Here is a 22,967-nt window from a genome sequence, read left to right as displayed (position 1 = left end):
ATTAAGAAAAAAAAAAAAAAAAAAAAAAAAAAAAAAAAAAATATATATATATATATATATATATATATATATATATATATATATCCCCTTTATTCTGGAAGAGTCTTTCAAACCTTCAACACTTTATCAGCCTTTATATACAGGTGTGATTACTCAGTTTCCGGTCTACAGTAAATGGAAGAAACAGATCAGCTTTCATATTTCAGTTTCAAAACCTGTACTTCTAACCAGTATTGGCTTAGCCAATAATTCCTCATACGGGATACACATCTATCACACCCAGCTCAGGGCTGTCTTTGCCAGAGCGTATCTTATAACTATATCAGCAGTTCCTCGATGAGCTTTTGTTGAAGCAAAGGCATCCTTCTACCAAGTGGAATATTTTATAGAAGCTAATATGTTAACCAAATTAAGGTTACCCTGATTAAGTTGGTAAAGTAGGGGCATGGGGCCCAAGACCAGCAAGCCCAGGCCTCACCTTCACCCGCTGTGCAAGCCACACAGGTGTCCCTTTGGAACCCCAGAGCTCCATGAAGCAAATATGAGAGCCACTGGCTTACAGTCTAATGGGAGATTTATAGACAGATCAAACACGTTCAGGTAATTAGTATGGATACAAATACTAAAGGGCAGCAGTAAACTGAGGACTCTGGCTTTCAGGTTTGGACGTGTCACACGGCCACTGTAATCACAAAGGAGGCCATGGTGCAAGACTGCAGAGGGCGCTGGTGGGCTGTCGTCCTCATCTTTCTCAAACTCAGCTAACTGTGGCTCCTAAGGTTTACAAGGAAGATGGTGAGATGGAGGGCAAAAGACACAGAGCCAGAAGGACACGGCATTGTGAAAGATGCCCTTTGACACCAGGGGTTCTCGGGCATTCTCAACTGTTTCATCACCCGAAAACAAGCCAAGACTCTCTTCTTCATTAATAATAACACCTTTTTTAAATTAACAAATAATGCGTATATGACATTCTCACCCCATTTCTGGTATTTACTCTCATCCATCACACTTCCCTGAATCTTCACTTCATCCCTCAGGGTTAAGTTCTAAGTGATGAGAGGAGGTCCAGGGAAAAGAGGAAAGGATTTGTTTCAGGTCTTACTTGATTATTATATGGCAGCATCAGAAGACCTGGCTTAGTGCTATGACTTCACTTCCTATGGCCCTTCTGGTTTATGGTCAATGATCCTGTGGTTGAGACCATTTTTTTCCCCTCTCACAGTTCCCATCCTAAAAGGGAGCCTGTACAACTGGGTTTATGTTTCAAGACAATAGTTAACAGATGTTTAAAGCCAAACAATCAAACCTAGCTATATCTCTGCTTCTCAATCTATCTCTTAATCTTTCTTTCTCTCTTGAGCTCTCTCTGTATAATTTATATATTTTATTTATTATTATTTTATGTTACTCATGTATTAAAATGTATTTAATATACTTACACATTAAAAGAGTATATAACTAATTTTTGTATTATAATGTTTCTCTGCATGTCCAAATTTTTCAACAGGAACATGTATTATTTTTGTCTTTTTTTAACTTTTTAAAAAAAATTTTAATGTTTATTTATTTTTGAAAGAGACAGAGAGAGACAGACTGTGAGCAGGGGAGGGGCAGAGAGGGGGAGACACAGAATCCAAAGCAGGCTCCAGGCTCTGAGCTGACAGCACAGAGCCCTATGTGGGGCTCAAACCCATGAACCATGGGATCATGACCTGAGCAAAGTTGGATGCTTAACCAACTGAGCCACCCAGGCCCCCCTATTTTTGCCATCTTTAAAATTTATTTTTATTATTTTAGAGAGATAGTGTGCATGAGCTGGGCAAAGGAGCAGAGGGAAAGAGAGAGAGACACAGAGAGAGAGAATTCTAAGCCGGCTGTATGCTCAGCATGGAACCTGATGTGGGGCTCCATCCCACAGCCCTGGGATCATGATCCAAGCAGAAATAAAAGGTGGGATGCTCAACCGACTGAGCCACCCAGGGGCCCCTTTTTGTCATCGTTTTTGTAATCAAATTATTTCTGTAGAAAAATACACATTTTAAGGAAGCTAAAGTATACAAATGCTGTATTTTGAAGTAACTACCCAGAGTTCCAATTTGCATAGTATTTTCATTCCCAAACATCAAACATCAACTGAATCCTGTGAAAGAAACATTTCTCAGCATCTCTCCTGGTCTTATTTCAATAGGTCATCTGAATGTCCCAATAAAAATATCCAAGGAAGAGAGTGTTCCTAGAATCTCTTTTTTTTCCTGTAATTACACCATATTAATAAATATCTTGATAGTCATAAACATTATATGCAGAATAGATGGCAGTACTGATAAATGTGGGTCCTTTTATATTTATTTTTATCTTTTAGGAAATAGCAATTTAAGCATGAAACTGATCATCACAAAGTATCTCTACAACTATGAAAGTATTATATTTGATGTTCTTTCTAGAACAGTCAAAATATACATTTTTAAAAGATATGTCTTATTATGAAATCTCTGTCTTTCAACACCTATCCAAACACAGTAAGACAAAATGATTAGAAAGAAACGCTTTTACTCTCGCTAACATTTTGATGTATATTCTTTGTTTTTTGCCCAGGGTATACAAAGAGAAACTGCAGAAACCAACATACATACTTTTTTTTCTTAGGTTAAAACAGAACAGTTTCATATCCTGAATTTTTACTTAATCTTGTTACATTTAAAATCTTACGGTAACATTTTGCTTTACAGTGCTAAATTTCTATCTAAAAAGCTACAGTGTTGGGGCACCTGGGTGGCTCAGTCAGTTAAGCATCTGACTCTTGACTTTGGCTCTGGTCATGATCTCCCAGTTTCGTGAGTTCAAGCCCTGCATCAGGCTCTGCAAGGGCAGCGTGGAGCCTGCTTGGGATCCTGTCTACGCCCCCTCCTCCACTCACGCTGTCTCTGTCTCTCTCAAAATAAATAAATAAACTTAAAAAAATAATTAAAAAAATAAAAAGGTGCAGTGTATTTTCATATACACTTATCTCATGTGTATTATTGAATATTCTCACTTGCTTTTTAATCTTTGCCAGTTTGATATAGAAAAATAGTCTCTTATTTTGATTTGATTTTAATTCAGAGGGTGAATTTTTTCACAAGTCTATTAGCCATTTGTATTTCCTCCTCTGTGAATTATTTCTTCTTCTTTTTCTGTTGTTTTCCTTTTTCTATCAGCTTCAAATGAGCATCTTTTATGAAAATACTTTAGTCTCTTATATGCCATATTTGTTGCAAGTATTTTTCTCATTTTTCCTTTGCCTTTTTATTTTGCTTATTAAATTAACAGTTTAAATATTTATGTAGCTATATATACTGAATTTTATTTTTGTGGTTTCTTGCACTGTTTTTAAGCCTAAGAAGTCTTTCTCCCTATGAAAAATCAATAAATATTCGCTTCCATGTTCTTTTGGTGGCTTGATTTTTTACATTTACTCTTTAATCCCTTTGGCATTTACTTCAGTGTGTGGTAACAGATGGATTTTTTAAACAGTTCTTTTTTCAAAACAGAAAACTAATTTTCCCATAACTGTTATTCTTTTCTCCACTGATTTATATCCTTTATAGATAATAAAATTTTATGTAAACTCAGGTCTGGTTCTGACTTTTCTAAATCTGTTAATCTGTGTCCCCATACTCTTATAGGGTACTCCACTACTAGAGTATTATACTCTGCCTTGAGAGTTATCAGAGCCATTATCTGGGCACCTGGGTGGCTTAGTTGGTTGAGCATCCAATTCTTGATTTCGGCTCAGGTCATGATCTCATGGTCGTAGGATAGAGCCCCATGTCAGGCTCAGTACTGAGCATGGAACCTGTTTGCAATTCTCTCTCTCTCTCTCTCTCTCTCTCTCTCTCTCTCTGTCCCTCCTCTGCTCACATGCTTGCTTGCTCGCTCGCTCTCTCTAAAATAAGCATTTAAAATAATAATAAAAAAATAAAAAATAAAATAAAATAATAATAAAAAGATAATAGAGCTATTGCCAAGAATTACCTTTTTCTCCCCAGAATTTTCTCAGCAGCTCCTTCTGCTTATTCTTTAAGATAAAATTCACAATTATTTTAAGTTTCAAAAATAGAATCATTGGCAATTTTGATGAAAATTATTAGAAAGAAGTGTTTAGCACTTGTGATGAGGGTTATAAAACCTTGCTGCGAAATATGTAAGGAAATTATAGTAATTAAAAGTACCAATCAGTTTTGTGGAGGAAAACATTACAAAAGTGTCTCCTTTCCCCAAATCATCTGTTTAATGGAAATCTATTCACTTATCAAATATCTAGTGTGGCTAGGGCCTGCACTAGGCTCTTTAAAAACTGTAGAAACTGGGGCACCTGGGTGGCTCAATCGGTTGAGTGTCTGACCCTTGGTTTTGGCTCAGGTCATGATCCCAGGGTCTTGGGATCGAGCCCCGTGTTGGGCTCTACACTAAATGTGGAGCCTGCTTAAGATTTTCAATCTCTCTCTCTCCTACTGCCCCCCCTCCCTTACTTGCTTCCTCTCTCTAAAATAAAAAATAATAAAAACAAATTAACTGTAGAAACCACGGATCATGTGTCCAAGATGAAAAAATATTCTGTTGGGAAAAACTGGCAGCACGAGGGAGTGGTAACTCATCCGGGACCTTGTACTTCTTTCTTGCCTATTCCAAAATATGGAAAAAATATTTTACTGAGTGACTATTTGGATAAGTGGGGAGTGAAGCATGGAGTAAAAACTCCCCAGAGCCATCCCAGTAATACAGACCTCCTGCAAAGAGTCCACAGGAGAGGGAGCCAGATAACTAGCTGACCTTTGGTGTGCTGAGTGCTATGTGCACGCAGGGGTGAAGTGCAATAGCCTGGAACAGAACAGGTGGAAGGGAGGGAGGGGGAGAAATCAGGAAGCTTGGAACTGGAGATGAACTTTGCCAGAGAAACAGAGAGATGTCTACTTGGGAACTTCATTCATTTTGCACACTGTACAACACAAATCATCTTCCCCTTCGACCTACTGAGAACTCTATTATTCACCAACACTACAGAGGTGGGTCCTTCCTCATGTGTTTGGTGTCTCAGAGGGCTGGGTCTCTCTTTGACATGAATGTGGGTGAGAAGTCTGCTTAAGGGCATCCAGTCAAATCCAGGCCGCATGGTACGGCACTGGAGGCAGAACCCCCTCCACCCTGAGCCCCAATCTGGCAGCCATACCGTCATCCCTTCAGGCATCCATGTCCGCAGTCTGCTCGGTCACAAATGCCTCTCGGAAAGCCTGATTTCCATCAGTGGAGCTGAGTGTCCCAGAATGAACTCACTTCTCTCTTTCCTGTGCCTGCCTGTACATCTGTGGAAACCTCATTACCGCCCGAGTAGAGTCATTTGTATCAACGGTCTATCCTCATTATTGGTTGATTCCGTATACTTGAATTTGCCTGCAATTTATTTATTGCCTCAAAATCAGCACTCATGATGCCTTCCCAGCCATTAGAACGCACAGTAGAGCAGGAAAAACCCCGAGTCCTCAGATGCACATGTTCCCAACTGTAAACCAGTATCCTCTCCACAGTATAGGTAGTGCTATTTTTTCACATTTTTGTGCTTTTAGTTGGCAGTTTCACCATTTAAATTGCCTCCAAACAACTAAAAGGCACATCATAAGGAATACAGTCAAATGTTACAGTAATATAACAGGACAGGTGGTTGCTACACTTGTGGTAAACATACATAATGTATCAACATGTCAAATCACTACGTTGTACGCCTAAAACTAATGTTACACGGTGTGTCAACTATACTCACATTAAAAAAAATTTTTTAAGACAAATCCAAAAGATAAAAAGAATAAGATAGCTCCCAGGCATAGTGTTGAAGTGCTGTTTAGTGTTCTTAAGCATGAGAAAGCTACGATGTACCTCAGGAGAAAACACATGGTTAGATAAGCTCCTTTTAGGCTGCAGTTCATGCTGTTGACCACGAGTCCCATACTAATGAGTCAGTCCTATGCATTAAATGATTTTCCTTTAAATGCAAACACACACAAAACTAGGTATGTATCGATTCGTTGACAAAAAAAGTTGCGACTTGCAGGGATCTAACGCTGTGTCCATGATTTATAGAACGGAACTACTAGGAATGATGAGAATGTACTGAATGTCCACGGGCAACTCACACCCCAACAGCAACCTCCTTAGCAGCACGGACTTTATTTTATTCATCTTTACATCTGCTGACCCAGGGTGGGGCACAGAGTAGAAGGTCAAGAAATATTCATAGAATAGAATAGGCTGGGAAGGAAGGAGATGTTGAAATGGGATGGAATGGAATAGAATAACATTTATACAGGTTCTTAGCAACATGGTGCTCTTAGGAACATAGGGAAACATAAGAAATAATAATGACAGTTAATATTTACTGAGCTTTTTTTTATGAGCCTGCACTTGCCAGGCATTTGACCAACTTATATCATGGAATCCTTACCACTCTGCAGTGTGGGTGACACGATCCCCATTCTACAGGAAGGTGAAATAAATTGTTCAATGTCACACCATTTTCACCCTGGGTAGGGCTCCAACCAAGATCCATCTGGCCCCAGAGCCTGTGCTCATAACCACCTGGGGAAGGTGAAAATGTGGGCTTGGCAGGGGTGATAAACCATGAATTCTATCAGAGAGTGATCTCTAGGAGAGGAAGAGAGGTTCTCTAACAGAAGTCAGTCTGAACCACAGGCTCTCCCCAGCCTTAATGGGAAGACAGTGATGCAATCAAAGGTGATTCTTTCCCTGCTGGCTGGCAACAGTACTAGTTTTTGTTTGATTCCAGAAGCAGCTGGCAGAATGAGTGTATTACTCACTTTGCTGATGGCTTATGGACTCCGGAGTCATCAGTGGTCAGGGCTGTGTCCAGGCCTGCAGATTACCCCAGGCCTCTACATGTGGCTGACCCTTCTGCAGCTGTTGTGTGTTTCTGGCTCCAGTTCCACACCTCTTGGCAGACTATTTGTGTGAAAAGCCCTGCTGAATCTGGGTGTGAGATACACAGGGGGAAGGGGGCTGGGAGGCACAAAGCAAGCCAGCACTGCCAGGGGCCTTGCAGCTGTATCCATTAAGCACTTAAAAGAGAAGGAAAGGAATTTATAAGTGAATGATCTGGAGGCTCAAACCTAAACAGAAGAGGCAATTTGACGGTACATGGATTCTGCCCGAATTTATAGATTGCCTCCCACATTCTCCACTGAAATGAAGAAACTTAGCCTCTAATGCACTGAGTGAGTTTAAACAAAGTACTGAACCACAGTGCTGGCATCTGTATAATGAGAAAGTTGAATCAAACCGGTATTTCTTAAGGTAACAAATATTAGCTCCATATGATAGTCAAAAGACAAAAAATAAAGGATTCTACGATTCTCCAAGGAGTTAGTCTTCAGAAATACTGGACCAGATAATCTTCTAAGACTTTGACAGTTCCACTATTCTGTTACTCTATGTAACAGTTAGTGTGTGGCCTGCCATAAAGACTTCTACCTCTGTTATCATGTTCTTGAAACTAAAATAATTCCCTAATTCAGGTAATTGGGGACCACATCCAGAGGCAAGAGAGAGTATCTGTCATGTAAGAGTTCTTTCCCTATCTCCAGACCTCTGTGTATCCTCTGCCAGTGTTAGCAGAGAGGACCTCACGCCTCCTCCTACCAGATCATGCCGCATCAAGTTTACAGAAAGGCACGTGGTCAAAGGAATCTTCCAGAATAAGGGACATCTCCCAGAAAGGAATTTATGCTTACAAACCCCACTTCCACACCTCCCACTTACTCCTCAACCCCAGCCCAGCGCCATTCACCAAGAATGCTTTGCAACACACAGCACCTAAATGCCACATTCTCTAGTCCCTCCCTTCACCCTACTCCTGCCTCTGCACTTTTTGACGCAGCTAAAACTCCCTCCACCCTTGGCTTCTCTCATTGAATGCCTCCAGTTTCCTCTTCCTCTACCCACTTACCCCGATGATACAGGTGTTCCCAGAACCAGTCTGCTGTCCTCTTCTTGGACAATCTCATTCCCTCACACAGCTTCACTCTACATCCTAATGACTCCAGGAAGCGTCTCTGGTCTGTCCCTGCCCACTCAGCCTAACTCAAACCAAATTATCGCCTTCCCAACTCATCTTCCTGGCTCTACTCCCTGCTACCTCCTTCAATGGGCCCTGGAGCATAGCCACATAAAACTGCCACACAACATATTCCCCATTTTCATGCTTTTTCCTCTGCCTGGAATGCCCTACTTCTCACTTCCACTCCTGATTTTCCACAAAGTGTAATCCTATCCATCCATCTCAGATGTCACCCTCGTGATGAGACCCCTGTTCTCTTCCAGGATTACTCCCTCCATTTTCCATGCTCCCAACATCTGCCTCCCATAAAGCAGAACTTTTCACCAAGCATATCACAAGCCAGTTGACGTCACGTGCCTCTCTTAGCCATCTTTCTAACTGCAATGCCTAGCAGATTCCCAGGACACAGAAAGGGCTCCGTAAATGTTAGCTTCAATGAATGAGTATAACGGACTTACCCGGTCTTCTACTGGCTCACTATGCCTGCTGGTCTGCTGGCTGACTTGTGGGCCTATTTTGAGGGATGCCCCAGTTATGTCCAAGGGGTAAACTAGATCTTGTCTATGATTTAATAACAAATGCCCATTTTCCAGATTTACTGGAAAAAGCAAGATTAGAGTCCTAGATAATCCTTTGACACAGACTGATCACTGTAAGACTCTTTCACTTGGTTCATCTCACTGGGATAGTATTCATTACATGCCAAATCACTTTTCTATTTTCTTTTTGGACACAGAGTTCTAAAGAGGATTAGCTAACTGATTCAGTTAGAGCAGTATCTCCCAAAGTGCATTAATTTATGTACCACAGGCATGATCCTTGCTGAATCTACATGCTGCTTGTACAATTATTCTATTAACCATTCTCTTTAGCTCATTTTTTTCTGAGCCTCATATTAAGAATATTCATTAAATCACCTGATTGATATGACAGTTATATACACACATATATTTACACTTAGATACAAAAATAGATAATTTAAAATATGCTTCCAGGAAGCACATACAATCATCTTTTTCAGGCCAGCAGTAATATATAGAGCACACGTAGGGAAGCACTAGGTTGGAACATTTAATCCAATGCAAACCCATTTATTAAAGCATTTCTTGGGGCACCTGGGTGGCTCAGTCGGTTGAACATCTGACTTCGGCTTATGTCATGACGTCACAGTTCATGAGTCGAAGTCCCACACTGAGCTTGCTGCTGTCAGCACAAAGCCCACTTTGGATCCTCTGTTCCCCCCCCTCTGCCCCTCCCCAACTTGTGCTCTCTCAAAAATAAACACACAAATAAACAAAGCCTTTCTCTGCCAGCCACAATACTACGTCTGGTGCTGGGAATATTGAAATGCCAACCACAGCTCACTAGTGGGTGGCACCAACAAGCAAACTGTTCATTGTCATCTGCTGTTCCAAGTATGAGGACAGAGGCAAGCATAGGGGCGCCCGTATGTGACAGTTCTTGGGCACCAATGCAAATCCACCCCACTCCCACCTGCAGCAGCCACTTTAGGCAGGTGTCAAAGTAGTTCACCCAGTGCCCAGGCAAGTACATGTCTTTTCCTTTCCTGGGACTTTCCCCGGCACAACAGTACAAGATACCAGCAGTAACCCACTAGTTTCTTTTATCTACATAACCCTGAACAGAGGAGGAGAATAGCAATGGATGAATGCCTCTCCTTTTTCTTTGTGGGTAAACAGTTCTGAGTCTCATTGTATAAGGCTCCTCAGGATATCTGGGGTACCAGGCATCCATAGCAGTGACCAGCATATAACACTGCCTAGTACTGTTCTACTTCTCTAGTCCCTCATTCCTGCTCCCGAGATCACTTCCCGAATAATCTACCTACGCATATGCCTTTACTTCAGGCCACGTTTTTAGTGGAAGCCCAGGTGAAGGCAGGGCGCAAACCCACGCAAGAAGTTTAAGGAAGACTTCTCGGAAGAGCTGGAACCTGAGATAAACCTTGAAGCATGAATAAGTCACATGAAAAAGGGGATGGGAAGAGAGCATTCCGGGCAGAAGACACAACATACACAAAGGCACACGGAGGCTTCAAGAGTGTATGTTTAGAAACCGCAGAGCCTGGTATGGCTGAAATATCCCTCCAATGTGACATAGGGACTGAGAATCGCAAGAGCCTTGAGAAGCAGGTAAAGACTGGTTTCTGAAACAGTGCCGACCACAACCAATGGCTACGACACCGTGCCCTTTGGTTCTGAAGTGGTAGCAATGAGTAGTAACGCAGGTGGGTGTTTGAATCAACCCCCGCCGATTAGAAAGTGCTTTCCGGATGTGAGAGGTACTGGACATAAAGAGGAATTCAGAGTAAGAACAGGAGTAATTGGGGCAAAGATGGTGGTGAAATGAGAGGAGAGCTGCTGCCACACACACATACTCTCTCTCTTGCTCCAGGATGGGTCCAAAAATCCGATAATGAGCTTAGTCAAAAATGAGGCAACTTCTATTTGGAACTAACAATTCCACAGTAAATTGTCAAGAACTAGGAATTAGGCTTGGGATCAGTGCGGTGGGGACCTATAAATGACAAATCATCCTAGAGCCTCTGTTCAGTCGAGACAAGAGAAAAGGAGGAATCGGGAGCTGGCAGGAGAAAAGCAGGAAGAACTGTCTTGCTACCTATGAGATCCACTGGAAGGAATTCTCCTACCTGACACTCCAGATATTTAGCAAAAAAAAAAAAAAAAAATCAAGAAACCACTCCTTTCACTCCTTTCTCTGAGACAAGGCCTAGCTACGAAGGGTACTAATGCTGAGTTTCACCAAGTGAAGCAGAGACCTCCATCTGGCATAGAATACGGGTTGCCTGCCCTCAAGGGTGAAGATGTGCCTTGCAAAGACCAGCATAAAGCAACCTAAGAGTCTCCAGCTTTGTTTATAAGCAAACAACTAACAGCGTTTGATTTTTTTGAGTGCTTGTCATGTACCAACACTGTACTAAGTACTTTGAAGTAATGTTTCTTTTAAAATCTTTCCTAAAACCACACGACTAAGTACTGTCATCAGCCTCCTTTTCCAGGAACCAGCCTGCGGTGACCATGAAACACTAGTTAGAAGACCACACAGTGAAGAGTTTAAAAGAACTCATAACTGGGCTTCAGGTCATTCTCAGTTTAACTCTTGCCTCTATCACTTCCTACTGAAACCATGGCATCACTCAGGACGATTCACTTTCAAGAGACAGAAACCAACTGAAAATTGTGGAAGCAAATAAAGGTAACTGGATCCCATACTTGGAAGGTACAGGAGTGGATTTCTAAAAACCACTGCACTCAGCGCTCCAATAATATGGAGAGCCTGTCATGGTTCCAGGTTCTCTGTGCTACTGTCCTCATTCTCTCCTTCCAAAGACTAGCTTCCTTCAAGTGACCAGGGCAGCTGGTAGCTCTGGGTGCCCAGTGTCCTCACCAAAGAGAGAAAATGTTTTCTCATCAATTCCCCGAGCCAGAGTCTACCTGGCCCTGTTGGGTCATGCATCCTCCATCTGAACCAATGGTTGTGGTCAGACGAATGGCACACTCTGCCATGACTGGCAGTCCCATCAGGGTCACATGGAGGGAAATCATAGCAGCTCTTAACACATAGGGATGCTAGGCAGTCCAAAATAATGGATGTCTACTACGTTTTAACCTTGGGCAAGTCACTTTTGGAGCCTCAGTTCCACCATCTATTTAAAAAAAAGAATGATAATATCTATTGTGCACAGTTGTCATGAGTTATTAAAAATCATATGAAACACTTGGCACAAAGAAACATTCACGCTACGGTAGTCATTTTTGTTATCTGGTACTATTATTGTTTTGTGGTTGTTTTTGACACAGGGATCAGAATTTGAAGCCCATCCCAGATTCCCAGATGTCTAAAGTAGCTCTGTCCCCAGGGCGGAGTCCCCTTTGGCTCTGCAGCCAGACGCCTTGCACAACCCAGGCCCTGTGTACCAAGGTTAAGCTGGTTCACCATCTGACGGCCACAGAGCAGTGAGTGCCTCCCCAGCCCCAGCAATGTCAATACTGCCTTCCTGACTCCGCCTATTGTATCTGGAGAAAAGTGGCTGAGCATTGTCTTCCAGCACTCCCCCCAGGAAGCATGATATCACCCTCTAACAAAAGCGGGAAAGCTGACAGATCTGCTGAGATGGGTGTGACCACCACATACACCTCACTGGTCAAGCCCCGAGCAAGGGCTGTGGCAAGCAGAAAGTGAACAGCAGCCGCCCACAATGTCCCTCATCTGGCTGCCTGACAGGCTCCCTGTCATCCATACCATGTTAGACAGGGAACCAACCAGGCAGAAGGAATGAGCTCCCTCCCATCAACGGATGTGTTGAAAAGAGTCAGGACTCTTTCCATCTGGCAGACCCACGTCCCCACACCTGCCCCTGCAGCCGGGGGAAACGAACATGAAGAGAAGGACAGTCCGATTCCCGAAGGGACAAGAGTGGGAGGCGGGGTGCAGAAGAAAGCAGGCATGGCTCAATCTAAAAAACATTCCGCACGTGTGCTGTGAGTTAAGGAATAGTCTGGCCAGACCGGTGGGAATTGGGTTATCAGTTTGAAATTCCAGAAATAAGGGAGGCAACTTTAGACATCCCCTTTCCTGAAGGCTGGAAGTGATGCCAAATGATCCTCTGACATCCCTTCCAGTCCTGGTCCACACTGTTAGGAGTGCGGCTGGCTCCCTGTAAAACCACACACCTGTAACCTGGTGCCACCACGCCAAACCCAGAGGCTGTCAGTCTGCTGCCCCAATCCTTCTCTCCTCTTTTTATTTTTTTAACAGCAACTGTTTTATTATCTTTTTTTTTTTTTTTTTTTTTTTGAGAGACAGAGCACAAGTGAGCAAGGGGTAGAAAAAGAGAGCGAGAGAGAGAAGCAGGGCTCACTTGAAGCGGGGCTCAAACCCCCAAACCATGAGATCATGACCTGAGCTTAAATCAGATGCTTAACTGACTGAGCCACCAAGTTGCCCTTCCTCTCCTCTTTTTAAAACTTTCTTCTTCCTTAGCTACCACAACACCAATTCTCTAAAATTCCAGGAAAGAAATCTAATTGGATTTGCTTTTCCTACCAATTCCCTGATTGCTGCCCCCACTTGGCTACTTTCTCTTTTTTGTCCCTTCACTTTATCTTCATATACGTCCATGTCCATGGCTTCACTTCCCATGAATCAAGGGTGTTTGTCTCAAGCCCTTGCCCAGTCTCCTTCATCTGAGCTTCACACTCAGAGACCCAAATTTTGCTAAATATTTTCCCTTTACATGGAACTTCAAAATCAACACATACAAAATCATTATTTGCTCCATCTCAGCTCATCTCCAATCAGTTCCTCCTGCCATGTTTCCCAGCACAGTGAATGGCACCACCACTACCCAAACCAGAACAGTGGAACTATACTTATTCTCCCCCATTTCTCTCAATCTCCCAAATGCAATCAATCACCAACCCTTACAGTTTCATCTCCTCAATACTCTCAACCCCCCTGTCCATCCAGGCCTTTCTTCCTGGAGTGTTGAAAAGCCGCACTATTTCAGGCCTACAGGCTCTGCCAGGTCAACCCATCTTCCATACTATTATCACAGTAATTTTTCCAAGATAGACATCAACTATGATAGAACAAACACCATACTAAATTTCAACATGTACAGAATGAGGTACAAGTTACTTAAAATGCCCTACAAGGCCCTTCCTGATCTGACCCCAAACTTAATTCTCCATTTCCACCCTACATTCCAGCCTTACTCAACTTTCTTGACCTTTACCTGCTATTTCAGACCCCCTGCTCTCTCTAATGGGAAGTTCTTTCTTCCCTTTTCTTTTTATCTTCTTAGTTTTCAAATCATTTGATAACGAGCAATTCCTAATTACAAGTGTCAATAATTGGCAATAGTCACAACTATTTAGGGAGTTCTTGCAAAGTGAGGAACATCTAAGCTACAGATTCATTTCAAATATTATTAAGTTTATTTATACTAAATTTAGCAACTAATGAAATCGATATTCTATGTTTTTAGACATTTATGCATAACTTAGATTTTAAAGTTTCATTTTTTATTATTGGAGCCAAAAACAGTTTTTATAGCTCTTGAAAAGCTAGATTTTATATATATCCCTACGATAACATTTATCATATCATCATATAATTCATGTGCCTATATTCTTCTTTCCCTCTAAACCGTGAATTTAGCAAGGGGGAAAAATGACTCATCCTTTTTTGCATTCCTGGAATCCAGTACAGGACTTGGCTTTGTGAGTAAATCCTCAATAGGTCTTCATTGACTGAAATGATAGCTGAGTAAAGGAATGAAAAAATGAATAAACAAAAGGCAGCCAACAATTCAAATGTCTATTGAAAAAAGTATACATACCTTTTGGGTAATATTCAACAATCAAACAATACCTTGTATAAGGTAAAGGCCTAGTTAAAGCCACTTTCATGAGTGTATTTTTATGTTTCACACACATTAAATGTGTGAACATTAAATGCAACACACTATAGAGAATAAAAAAGAAGTATTATCTGTTGTTAAAGATGTTAAAGGCTAATGGAGCTAAATCTATGTGCCCAAAGCTCAAGACACAGCCTCTATGAGAAGGGAACTCAGAATAAAGGGAAGGAGATCATGAGGAAGAGCTGACCCAGGCAAGTTGAGTTCAATTTTGTTTGCAGAGAAGGCATGGAGGGTGTCATTCCCAAATGGATGGAACAGCATGAACAAGAGCCATGAGGGAAAAAATGTGTAGACTGTAAATATGGGCCTGATGGAAGGAGAAGGGCCAAGAGCAGGGATGAAGGAGTAGTAGCACTGGGATAGTAGCCCAAGTGGGGAGAGACAAGCATAAAATTTGAGGAATTAAGTTATTTAAAAAAAGAAACTTTTTAATGTTTACTCATTTTTGAGAGAGACAGAGAGAAAGAGAGACAGAGAGCAAGTAGGAAAGGGGCAGAGAGAGAGGGAGACGCAGAATCCCAAGCAGGCTCCAGGCTCTGAGCTGTCAACACAGAGCCCAACATGGGGCTCAAACTCAAGAATTGCAAGATCATGACCTGAGCTGAAGTCGGCACTTAACCGACTGAGCCATCCAGGTGATCCTATGTTGAGTTATTTCAGAAAGAGACTGCTTACATGAGCAGTAACTCCCCTACATGCTAGAAAAGATTAAACCAGTCTGGAACTAGCACAGAGGTCCTCAGAGAAATACTCCCCTTTTTTATTACACTAGCTTCATTTATTTAGAAAGTTCTTACCGGCTAAGCTCTCTTCTTGCATTATCACACTTGATCCTCATAACTACTCTGGGAAATACGTATTCTCATCCATAAGAGATGAGAAAATGGTGTCTTCGAGAAATCAAGTAACTTTCCCACTGTCATCCAATTTGAGCTTAAGCCCAGGTCTGTGGCTTCACAATTCATACTCTTAACTCTTTCTCCTGCCTTCTTGATTAGATCCACCTCAGTCCCATAAAGGAGTGTCTTCAGAAGAGCCATGATTGCACATGTGCAGGTACACTTTTTTCTCTCACAAGTCATGTGGATTGAGTTGAAATTCGGGAAACACACTGTTTGGTTTCAAAGGTGTTGGTGGCTTTTCTGAACTCACAGAGAAATAGTAAAATGGAAGAGATGTGAAAGACAAGTATAGTAACCATCAGACTCCACATCCTTATGATGTTCCTGATAGATATCACACAACCTATGCCTGAACACTCTCCGGTGTGGGAGTTCACTCTTCATGGGGATGGTGATCCAATTTTTAGAAGGTTTCCATCAATAAAGCCTAACTCTCTTCACCCCTCTATCCTAGATCTGGCAAAATACACTATCTATGGGGTCTTGTACATGGAAACCCTTAAAAATGCTGATCTTGGTCTCTTTTCCCTGGCTAAATAGTCCCATATAAAATGGTTTCTAAAGCACTCACCTTCCTGCTTGTCCACTATGTTTACTGCCAAATTTCTCAATGTCTTCAGTGTTTAATGGGTATTCTTTGAGCAGTACAGTGATTACCATTTCTAATTTGGACCTTAGATATCTACTAAAGTGAACTGTTGCAGCTTATAAATTACCTTTTCAGCAAGCAGAGCACATGTTGGCATCTATGAATTTTGCGTATCACCAAAACGTGTTAATCACTAAGAATTTGAATAAACAGGGGCGCCTAGGTGGCTCAGCTGGTTAAGCATCTGACTCAGTATCAGCTTAAGTCATGATATCAAGGTGCTTGAGTCTGAGCCCCACACCAGACTCCGTGCTGACAGGGCAGAGCCTGCTTGGAATTCTCTCTCTGCCTCTCTCTCTCTCTCTCTCTGCCCCTCCCCCACTCGCTTTCTCTGTCTCAAAATAATTAACTTAAAAAATTTTTTTAATTAAAAAAAAAAGAAAACTCAACAAACCAAGTCTCTCTCACACTGAACATACATACATCCATTTATTGAAACCAAACTCATGACTTCACATTCATCTATTTTAAAGGGCTGTCTTTTGGATTTGGTCCACTCATCCAGCCTAGAGAAATCATTTGAATCCAGGTTCTATGCTCTGACTGATAAGCCATCTACAGGGAATAAGCAGGTTACACAATTACATACCTATCTTTTTAGGAGTAGTCAAATAGATAACGTCAGAAAAATTTGGAGCCCACCCATATGAATCTCCCAGAGGACATAGCATAGTCCTCTGAAATGGCCTTGGAAGAGTTCTTCCCTCCTGGAGGGATGTCTTAGAAGAGTTGGAGCTCTTGCAGGAAGCTCTCCCAGCATAGAGCTGAAAGGGAAATGCTGACATTTCCAACAGAGACAATGCTTAGGAGGGAGCATCTGTGAAGAACGCAAAACTCCTCCCTGTGCGAATAATTCCCAGGTGTGTCTCTGGTCCCAGCTACTAGACCTCCACCCTTGATTACTCAGACTTGATATAGCCTTCCAAGACCAGCCCTAATGAGAAGGTTCCCTCTGGGACCACTTCCCTGACCTTATAACCGAATTTCCACTGTCATTCCAGATAAGATATCCACTATCTCTGAACCCAGGTTGTTACTTAAAATGTCAAATCAAACAACAAAGAGATATGAAGGCATACTACTAGAGACTTCCCAGTGGGTCGGCGTTGATCATATAGGACATACTATGATAAAGCAGAAAGAGTAATTTGTTGTATTTTGTATTGCTATATACACAACTCTTTAGAGAGAACAGCCTAGTTTGGTGAGGACGGGAGAGTGGGGGAAAGCTAGTATGTTTATTATAACTTGTTTGTAAGCTGAAATTGGCCATGATTCTCAATGGGGAGGGGAATGTACCAGAATCTAGGTAGGTTGGGGAAGTCTTCTGAAAATTATATACCTCTTCCAAACCTCTTACGGTTATTTGCCACCCAGAGCCACCTTCACTGAGGCAAATGTGACATATTTTTTCAGTCTTACTTGTTACAAAAAAAAAAAAAAAAAATCAGAAACAACCCATTGGAATAGAGAGAACCATAAACCATAAGTCCCTTGTTCCACTACTATGGTCTACCAGGGGAGTTTGGTGCAAAGAATGGGCTCCTATGCTTGTAGATATAATCATGCTGGATTCTTGTTGCAATTACCAAGCCTTGTGTGTTCATGTCCATGGAGAGTTATACTGGGAAGGGAACTTAGGATTCCAATACAACAGACCTACCCCAGAAACCAATCTTGCTAGTGTCACCTTTCCTTTTCAATAGGAGGATGAAATCCCTCTCCTTGGGCCTCTCCCTGTTGAAGTCAGGGCTATGTTTCCAGGGAACTAAGGTCTAGACAGGGAGCAACTGTTTCAATCACATAATTTTTTGGTCTGATTTTATGACAGCTCTTCTAAGCCTAGACTACAAAGTGCCATGACACAGTCACTTTGAGGGGCAAATAGTGAATTAAAACTGTGTGTGTGTTGGCATGTGTGCACACGTAGGTGATTTAACTTATAAAATAGCTCAGACCAATGATAGACCCTGGGCTTTGCGTTACTAGAATCCCTGGTGTAGAATTAGTTCCAGATTTCATGTTACTCATAAGTATGTCACACAGAAAAAAAGCCAAACAAAAATGGAATCATAATTCTTTGATTTAAAGGTGCATATAACATGAGAAATTAACATTTCTATGTTAATATAATTTCTACATAGTGAAAGCATCTCAGCAACTGACATTACACGTTCTTAGTCTCAAAATATGATTAAATCCTCAATATAACTAGGTGTTGAAAGTGATCTGAAATGCTATAAACAAGTTACATGCAATTCGTTTCTCTTGTTGGATTAATTTTTTGAATATTTAATAATTTCCAAACATATAGAAAAGTATGAAAATAATGTAACACAAACTTATGTGTATGTTCAGATCAAATTCTAATAATATAGTCTGCAACATTCAATTCAGTACGTTTGCGCAATTCCATTTCCAGTATCATTTCTATCTTCATTACAATAATTAGAATGTTTTCAAACTAAAAGGGAGAGACCTAAGGCAATCAGAGTTGTGATTTGTACTTCATGTTTGGATACCACTTTCAGACAGCGTCCCTCAGGGTGGGTAAGCATCAGAGGCATGCCACTGTGTGGAGAATCTGGGCAACACACACACCAGATCTAAAAACATGCAAGCCAACCATTCCTTAGCCCTCCAACAGGCTGTGATCTTCTCCTGTGCCCGGTAATCTGGATAAGTGCCCCAACTTTCATTTCACTGGGCCAATAAAGACTTTATAAATTACTACATGCCAAGTATTTTTTTTTAAAGAAACAGAAAATAATTATATAGCCATGGCCCAAGGTCTAATAAAAACCCAAAAAGCCTAGAATTTTATTGCTTTAACTAAAATAGGATGTGGCTAGGGCCCCTGGGTGGCTCAGTCAGTTAAGCGTCTGACTTTGGCTCAGGTCATGATCTCGTGGTTCAAGTGTTCAAGCCCACATAGGGCTTTGTACTGAAAGCTCAGAGCCTGGAGCCTGATTCAGATTCTGTGACTCCCTCTCCTCTGTCCCTCCCCTACTAGTGCATGCTCTCGTGTGTGCTCTCTCTCTCTCAAAAATAAATAAATATTTTTTAAAAATTTGTAATAGGATGTGGATATGACATCTTTATAGAAAAGCATCTTTGTTCTCCTTTAAAAATGACAATCTGTACATTGCTTTAAGTGGGTCCCCATAATTGTCTGCATGAACTTCATTTTTTAAAAATTATGCAAGATTTTTTTTGAAGCAGGTAAAACTGGGTTTGTTTGTTTTTTTTAAATAAGGCAACAATCCCAAGATTGTTGAGGAAGAGTAAAATAACGTGCCATAGTAAGTGATTCTCCACAAATAAAGTGACCTAATCAGTTCTCATAGGGTCTGTGGCAACATAGGGGGCAAATAAGCGGAAGGGAAACTCTCGAAAAACTCAGTTCCAAGCCACAAAGACATTGCATTTTAATCCTCACATCTATTAAATGGAAAGTCCTAGAGAAACAGTGCCTATAACACAGCTGCCCTTTGTTAACCAGAACTAAATACTGGTGAGAAAGCCCAGTATCATTAACTGTTGAAAAAAGAAAAAAAACCTAAAAAATTAAATTAAAAAAAGGCAACAAAGCCAAACCTTACCAGAAAGGAGCAAGCTGACTCCATAGAGAACTAAGCCAGCTAAAGAGTCCATGCTTCCCCAAATCTCTCCATCCAGTTTCCGCAGATGTGCATGAGGTCCCAAGGATCCTTTCAGACACCAAGAGGTTTGTGACTTTCCATTCGCATGTTCTACTGGGTCCTGTTTACAAGTCAGAGGCAAGAAGGAACAGCACAGAAGCAGGCTGTAACAGTCTCATTTCTGTCTGAGCACAGGGAGTTTTAAGTTCCTTTTTCCTGTTTCCTTTGTAGATTAGGATGGGAAAGGCTGTATCTTAAAGGCGTTTGGTATCAGCAGGGCTGGGGGCACTGAAAGCCCTATCCATCTTGCAATTCATCAAAACACTTCTCTATTGCTGTTGCTTCTGCCGCTGCTTTTGCTGCTGTTGCGGGGATAGAGGAATTTTTGTTGGAAGTGTGGGTCCTGGTCAGCGTTTTCAGAAACAATAGGGGTATCCTCTCTTAGGCGGGAAACAGAATAACAGCCCTCCACCTATGTGTGGTATGCGATGATCACCAGCCCTTCTCAGCCTCCAACAGCTCTCCCGGGTCCACCTGGGATCCCTGACAGAAGGGGCTTCTGGGTGTGGGGCGGAATTTTTGCTTTTGTTTTCTCATTTTAACCCACATGGGTTGAATTGGGAAAGGAAGGTTTCCGTGATGAGAGAACACAACCCGAAAGGCAATTAATTTGGATAATTACCGGTGAGGTCAATGTGCAATGCAGCCACGGAGACCAGAGTCCAGAATTGTTAGCCTGTTTTCTTTCACACACATGGTTTATTTCTTGGCCAAGAGCCCAAACATATCCATGCTACTGGCTATAGCTTTAATTTTTGCTAACAATTCATCTGAAGGTGATCTCATTTCTTAAAGAACTTGGCCTAGAAGGATTTTGGTAATGAAACGGATTTCATGGTTCTTGGCCAACAGTGTTTCAGAAGCAAATTATATACAAAACCTTAAAAATAACCGGTGTCAAAACCAAATGTAAGGGATTTGATTTGGGATCAAAAGAGCATTCCTAAGAGCAGAGAGAATACATAGGCCAAAAGAAAAAGAGCTTTTGGAGTAACCATATCTAAAATGAGATCAGAGATCCTAAATTTATCCAGAAGATAGTTTCTCCATAACACAAACTATGACTTCAGAATCGGGTGTCATTGTTTTTGTTCACCCTGCCTTCATACCCTAGGAAAGAGCCGTCCACTCCTGCTTTCACTGCTCACCATAGGAAAACAGAGACGCTGATGGCTTTGCCTCATTTCTCTCCCAGGTTTTACCACATCAGTGACAACTCCAGGACCAATGGATGTTTCCAGCTGGGGCAGTAAAGTGCAGGCTTTTTTTTTTTTTTTTTTAGGTTTATTTATTTTGACAGAGAGAGCAGGGGAGGGGCACAGAAAGGCAGAGAGAGAGAGAGAGAGAGAGAGAGAGAGAGAGAGAATTCTAAGCAGGCTCCATGCTCTCAACTCAGAGCCCGATGTGAAGCTCGAACCCACAAACCATGACATCACGACCTGAGCCGAAATCAAGAGCCGGAAGCCTAATCAACGGAGCCACCCATGCACCCTGCACAGGCAGTTTTCAAGCAGACCTGGGTTCAGATACTTACTCCACCGCATGTTTACTTCATCTCTTTAATTGTCAGTTTCAACAGCTGTTACAGCAGCACTAATATCTCCAACCTGGGGATTTTAGAGAGGATTAAATGAGGCTGGCATGATGCCTATTCATCGAAGGTTTTCATTAAATGTTAATATATTCATTTCCTTAGTCTTTCCCTTCAGGCTCTGATTTTGGTCCCAAGGGATTCCTCCCAAAAGCCATTCTCTCATTTTATGAAATGGCTTTGAGTTTGGTTTTGCAAGGAACCAGGCTGGGAGTGGGGGATTCTGAGCTCTACTCCCAGCTCTGTTCTTCCTGTGAGGCCTTGGACTAGTCATTTCCCATCTGTAGGCCTCAGTTTCCTCAACTGTAAAATAAAGGGTTTATACTGGATGTGACTAACTTCCCTCCAATTGTAACAGCTTGTAAGTCCAAATGACTAAGCTGTCCCTGACAACATGTCCTCCTAGGTTCCCAGGTCCCCTCCTCTGGGCTGTTCAGAGAAGATGCTAGCTTTGTGTCTGTGTCACTGCAGAACCTGAGAGGGTCACAAATGTGCTCTATTTTGAGAACGTGGTGGCTGAAACTTTGTGAGGTCCTATGGCCCCGGGCCATATGGAACAGACTTGGAAAGCCTTGGAAATAAACAAATTCCAGGGCACCTGTCTCCTCAGCCACAGCTTCCTTTGTTTGTGCTTGATGGCCACACAAGGAAGTCATTGCTCACATTCCCTCCTGTTGGCTACTTCGTGTGGGACAAAGATGCTTCTACCTTCCTTTTCTGGGCTGCTTCCCTCTGTTATGCAGAAAAGCACCTCACTTTCATTCATCCCCCATTCTCCAGAAAGATCTACTCTTCCCATGAATTGTTAATCAAGTTCTCTGTCCTTCCTTTCTTCAGAATGGGTGACTCGGTTTCATCCTGTGCTCTGTAACCCAGAAATGTTGTTCATGTTAGAAAAGGCAGTGTTGCTCCATTATGCAAAAAGAGCTATGTAGTTTAATCTCATCTTCCATGCAGTCCTTTCTCGTGCTATCCAGAGTATTGAGTCCATTTAATAAATAACTGCTAAATTTCCCTAGCCTATGATTGTATAGCTAGGCAAAAGGCTGAGCAACTGCTCTCTGGGATATCTGAATCATTAGCATGTAAATTCCAGGTGTAAAGTGAAGATTACTGTGGACAAACCTGGCCAAACATTCTCTGCTCCAACTTTCTGCCCTGTGGATATTAGAACATGAAGAACCAATCAAGGAACAATAATACGAGGTTCACCACATACTGTGGGGCCGATAGGTCAGCAGAGCTGACTGGCAACACGTTGGGAAGTTGCAAAACTGGATGGCATGCCAGAATTTCCAAGGGAAGGGAGAGGCCACTTCCACGTCTGGACAGGACTCTCCCCAGTACATAACGTATTAAGGAAATACCACATATTTGGACAAGCCACAACCCTTCTCTAGAAAGCTGGCTATGGCCATCATAATGGCATCTCCATTCCCTGAAGAGCCTCGTTGGGGGCCAGCTGGATCAGCTCTCCACCCGTAGCAGCTTAGCTGGACAGGTTGAAATCATCTTCCCACCCTTGCCTGACAAGCTCCTAGCTATCCC

At 42.0% G+C, this 22,967-nt stretch overlaps 1 protein-coding gene across 3 annotated transcripts in view; it reads right to left on the bottom strand.

The window, feature by feature from the left end:
* TEK (TEK receptor tyrosine kinase) overlaps nucleotides 1-20,106 on the bottom strand; it is a 105,511-nt gene extending 85,405 nt beyond the window's left edge. For 2 of the 3 annotated variants that reach the window (XM_042912223.1, XM_042912224.1), the window contains exon 1: nucleotides 19,730-20,105. In XM_042912223.1, the coding sequence (XP_042768157.1) occupies nucleotides 19,730-19,781 (52 nt within the window). In that variant the 5' untranslated portion in view covers nucleotides 19,782-20,105. Of the gene's footprint in view, nucleotides 1-19,729 lie in introns of all 3 variants that reach the window. The other variant, XM_042912225.1, reaches the window with a different exon arrangement.
* Between the last annotated feature and the right edge of the window lie 2,861 nt (nucleotides 20,107-22,967).

Source organism: Panthera leo, chromosome D4 (genome assembly GCF_018350215.1).
Source record: "Panthera leo isolate Ple1 chromosome D4, P.leo_Ple1_pat1.1, whole genome shotgun sequence".
Classification (NCBI taxonomy): Eukaryota; Metazoa; Chordata; class Mammalia; order Carnivora; family Felidae; genus Panthera; species Panthera leo.
Note: the sequence above shows the minus strand (reverse complement) of the source record. Positions and strands in the feature narration are given on the sequence as shown.